Source organism: Gossypium hirsutum, chromosome A11 (assembly GCF_007990345.1).
Source record: "Gossypium hirsutum isolate 1008001.06 chromosome A11, Gossypium_hirsutum_v2.1, whole genome shotgun sequence".
Lineage (NCBI taxonomy): Eukaryota > Viridiplantae > Streptophyta > Magnoliopsida > Malvales > Malvaceae > Gossypium > Gossypium hirsutum.
In genome coordinates this window covers 35,583,087-35,588,188 of record NC_053434.1, presented here as the reverse complement: position 1 = coordinate 35,588,188, position 5,102 = coordinate 35,583,087, and the positions used below count along the sequence as shown (strand labels likewise).

At 28.9% G+C, this 5,102-nt stretch overlaps 1 protein-coding gene across 1 annotated transcript; it reads left to right on the top strand.

The window, feature by feature from the left end:
* Positions 1 to 3,287: 3,287 nt before the first annotated feature.
* Positions 3,288 to 4,496, top strand: LOC107901612 (probable WRKY transcription factor 15). Its single transcript, NM_001326905.1, is given in 3 exon segments — positions 3,288 to 4,054; positions 4,134 to 4,259; positions 4,336 to 4,496. Coding segments are annotated over 3 exon segments (1,038 nt in total). The 5' UTR covers positions 3,288 to 3,302; the 3' UTR covers position 4,496.
* Positions 4,497 to 5,102: the final 606 nt, after the last annotated feature.

Sequence of the window (5,102 nt, the reverse complement as noted above, 5' to 3'; positions counted from 1 at the left end):
CCTCCATCTAATTTTTCTATTAAAGTTAGCAGTGTCAAAGGTAAAATAATTTTTTTAGACATTTACAATTTTTTGTCAATTTTATCATTACCTTTTAAACATGCATAAAAAATTTTTAAAAAAAATATTTTTTTCATATTTTAAATAAAAACATAAGAATTAAAACAATTTAAATAAAATATAGAAAAAGCTCTTTAAAATTCAAAAAATAAAATATAAAAAATTTTAAAGATATAAAAAAATTCCAAAATTCAGTGTTGTCTAAACTAGACTGGACTAGCAAGCCGGACTTGGAACCGATTGGGGAATCGGTTCAGAGAGAGCTAAAAATTCGATTAACTTGTGAACAAATATGATTTGGTTTAATCGAGCTAAAAATCTATTGAACCGACAATTAAACTGATTTTTATAATTTATATATTTTTATTTTTTATTTTATAATTTTTTTTTGCTTTGAACTGGTTATGATCGATCGTTCTAGGAACCAATTGGTCAAACTAGTTTGAAATCGATTTAACTAAATTTTTAGCTCAGTTCAACTAGTCCATATAGATTTTTTAGCTCAGTCCAACTAGTCCATATAGATTCGCAGATCAATCGATTTTTTACCTCTCACTAGATCAATACGCCAATCGGTTCCCAAGTCGACTGATTGGTTTGATTTAGATAACATTGGATTTTAAAATTTTTGTTTATATTTTTAAAATAATTTTAATTTTTTAATTGTTGAATTTTAAAAATTTTTTCATAATTTTTTTATTTTTATGTTTTTATTTAAAATATGAAAAAATTTATTTTTTTAAAATTTTTATGTACTTTTAGAGAGTAAGAACCAAAATTAATAAAAAAAATATAAATGTTGAGGACTAAAATATTTATTTTACCTTTGACATTGTTAACTTTAATGGAAAAATTAAACGAAGGGACCAATAAAAAATACAGGGACTTAATGTCTCAAAGATAAAGAATAGAGACTAAATTTTAAATTTCGAAAGAATATATAAACTTTTGGCATATTTAAACCTATAATAAACAATAAGTAGGTATTTTTATTTGTATGAATATTTTCCCCAAACTTATATATATTAATTAGAGATTATATCTAAGAATAATTATTTTATCCAACATTACTAAAAAAAAAACTTCATAAAGTGGCTTTATTTATTATTTTATTTTTATTTTTATTTGACTAAACTTAAAGAAACATGGCATCATCCTAAATTTGTTTGTAGAGATTTGTCTTTTACATCATCGGATAGGAATAATCTTATATATAATACATAAAATTAATAGAAATTATTAATTTAACAGAAAATATTATTTTAAATAACAATTTAAAGAAAAATATTTGATACATTATGGTCCACAAATAGAAATAGAGTTGAGAGATAAATTATTTGATATATAAGTTGTAAAGCTTTTTAGACACCACAAAAAATTTTGAGTGTAATAAATTTTCAATTAATTTTATTTAAATTTTTTTAATAAACCCTCTGAAATACATGTGACATTCTCAATTCATTTGTAAAATTTTTGAGATAATTTTCCGAAATTGAAACACATCATTAATTTTAATCAGTTTATGATTTTTTTTTAATAATTTCATTATAAATTTTGATCATATCTATTATCCTTTATATAAGTCATAAAACTACCCGTAGCCCATTTCTAACCCATAAGTAGGTGAACAATATATTTTAACGCACTCAAATTACGTTCTATTGTATTGACATCAATATATATATAAATGAAACTAAAACTTAATTAACACTATGCCACACTACTAGCCGATTATTTAATTAATTTTAATAGAAAATATTAGTAACATACATGAATAATTGCATATAATATACTAATAAAACTTAATTAATAGTGGATTTGGACCAGACTGGTTAAGACATAGTTTTGACCGCATCATCCGCGTGTCCCAAGCTTCCTTAGACCAATTTGATCTGCATGGACCCCACAGATCAGGTCTAGAATAGCCATTTAAGTCAGTTAACCAAAATCTAGTTAGAAATTTTGAAGACAAAAAATAGTAAACTTGAGCAAAATTTATTAAATTATTCGCTAAAAAATAATTATTGATTTATTTAAGTTATTAAATTATTAAAAATGATATTTTTTATTTAAACTGTTTATACTAATTGAAAACTCTCATTTTTCTTCTCTCCTATAGTTTAATTATTTTATAAAACAACTTTAAAGTTATAAATCTTTGAACCATAATTCAAACTTCCTTATATGTTATTTGAAACTAATTGTTAGGTTAACTTAAATCTGATGTATATTCTTCTACTTATTTATAGGTAATGATCTATCTTACCAACCGTTGAATCGTCGTTTGGAGTTTGTTAAACAGACTTTTAAAAAAATTAACAGCATAGTAACTTAAATAAAAAATTTTTAAATAATTCAATAATTATTTTGAAATTAAAGGACAAAAATATAAACTTATTAATAATTTAATAATTTTTTTAACATAAATATATAATTTATTTTTGATAAAATAAATAATATGAAACCGTCTAATTTACTTTTTGAGAAGAAACCGTCAATTTTGTTTAGGTTAAACTTTACCCACTAAAGTAAATTACTTGTAACCCTATTATTATACCTATCTAATGCTAAAGTAGAATCTCTAATTTTGTTAAAGAACAGATGAAGTAAACAAAATTATAAGAAGAAGAAGAAGAAGAATGCATTAACAGTATAAGTAATTTAATTTAAAGAAAAACTAAAAAAAAAATTCCCACGTAATATTAATGTTTAATAATTTAATATCTACGTAGATAAGTTATTAATTTAACAGCAAAAGATATGCCTTAAAAATCATTAAATAAGAAAAAAATTTGTTTTAGCGTACTCAAATTTATTTATTTCTATATTAATAATAATATTCATATTAATCGAACTTATACATCGTAAAAATTAGAATATAATAATTTAATAATCTAATAATAATGATAAATAAAGTTAAAATCTCATTGATTGTTTTTATTTAATTAATAAAGAAGTGAAATGTGATGCATATTAAGTTATAAAATAATGAAATTGTTGGATGTTCATGAAAAAAGGAATTATATGGTTGGAGTTGGATGTTATCAGTACCCATATAAGAGGGCAAATGTTAAAGTAACAAGTCAGTGACCTAATTGAGCAATAGGGTTCCATAGCCGATGGCACCATGTTGACCAAATTAGTCCAGTGCTCCCTTTATCAACAACCCTCTCTACGTTTTCTTTTCACTTTTTTTTTTTCCTCTCTTCCTTTTTCCTCCCTTGAATGGTGTTGTTGCAGACATGGCCGTTGAACTCATGATGAGTTGCAGGAACGGTGACAGCTTCGCAGCCAAAATGGAAGAAAACGCCGTCAAAGAAGCCGCTTCCGGGCTCGAAAGTGTTGAGAAACTCATCAGATTACTTTCTCAAACTCAACAGCAGCAGCAAACTAACAGTAATAATCAAGAGAAATACCAAGCTTCCTCTATCTCAACAACATCTAATTCCCTGGATTTGGAAATGGACTGCAAAGCTGAGGCTGATGCCGCCGTTTCAAGGTTCAAGAGAGTTATCTCTCTTCTGGGTCGAACCAGGACCGGACATGCTCGTTTCAGACGAGCCCCTGTTCAACCCGATCAAGAGCAAGAAACCAAGGTTTATTACGCAACACCGATCCAGCAGATTCCGCCACCAGTGACTACTGCTTATCCTCTTCCTCCTCCTCCTCCTCCTCCTCCTCATCATCATCATCGTGATTTTATGACGGTGAAAACAGGGGGTTTAGAACGGATTGATTCGTCGAAAACCATTAATTTTTCGTATTCTTCTGCTGGGAATTCGTTTTTGTCATCCTTAACGGGAGATACTGATAGTAAGCAGCCATGTTCATCGTCATCTGCGTTTCAAATTACTAATTTTTCTCAGGTTTCCTCGGCTGGGAAGCCTCCTTTGTCGTCTTCTTCTTCTTTCAAGAGGAAGTGTAGCTCCGACAACTTGGGTTCTGGCAAGTGTACTAGTGGGTCTTCCGGTCGCTGCCATTGCTCTAAGAAAAGGTACTATTACTCAACCCATCGATTTCTTTTTTAACTTTCTTATCATGTCGTGTATTTAAAATTTTTGGTTTTTTGACAGAAAACTGAGATCGAAAAGGGTGGTGAGGGTTCCAGCAATAAGCCTGAAGATGGCCGATATTCCGCCAGATGATTACTCATGGAGAAAGTACGGTCAAAAACCGATCAAGGGATCCCCACACCCAAGGTATGTGGATTAGAAAAAGGTTTTGCACAAATTTCCACACATTGTTTTTCTGACTAGAAATTCCAACATACAACAGGGGTTACTATAAGTGCAGCAGTGTAAGAGGATGTCCAGCCCGTAAACATGTTGAAAGAGCCTTAGATGATCCATCGATGCTAGTAGTTACCTATGAAGGCGAGCACAACCATTCCCTATCTGTTGCTGAGACCACTAATCTCATCCTGGAATCTTCGTAAAAATCCCCCTCAAGTTTCAATTTTCATTTTCTCTTACATTATGTGTAGGATGGAACAGTTTTAAATGTGTTCTCAAGTTAAAAAGAAAATCAATCTCGAAGGAGATATTTCCTCTGTAAAATATATCTATATGCAGAAGCTTTGTTTAATTAAAAGGGAAGATGGTGGATTTGGTATTAGATTTTATTTTAAAAGAATGGAAATTGGGATCCAAGATTTCCAAGCCATGAATCATTAAATCCTTGGTTTATTTTTATATAATTCGTTTGCTTTCTTTAATCTTGTTTCTAGATGCCGACTGACTACTTTTTGTTTTTCTTCTTACACAAGTGAAGCAAATTTTCTACGTATAAATAGTAATAAAGGCAAAAAAGAAAAGGACTGAGTCAAAGAATTGGATAGATGTGGACCAATCTGTCGTGTTAGAGGGGTTGTTGACTATAACAAAAATGAGTTAGCAGTTGGGACGGCGAATTAACTATGGGTTGGTGTTGGGTAGCATACTTACTACGATTTTATACAATTTCTATTGTAACTTGTGATGCTTGTTTGCTTCAACTTTTTTTTTTATGGCATAATTAGTATAATATTTCTATTTTAGTTTGTG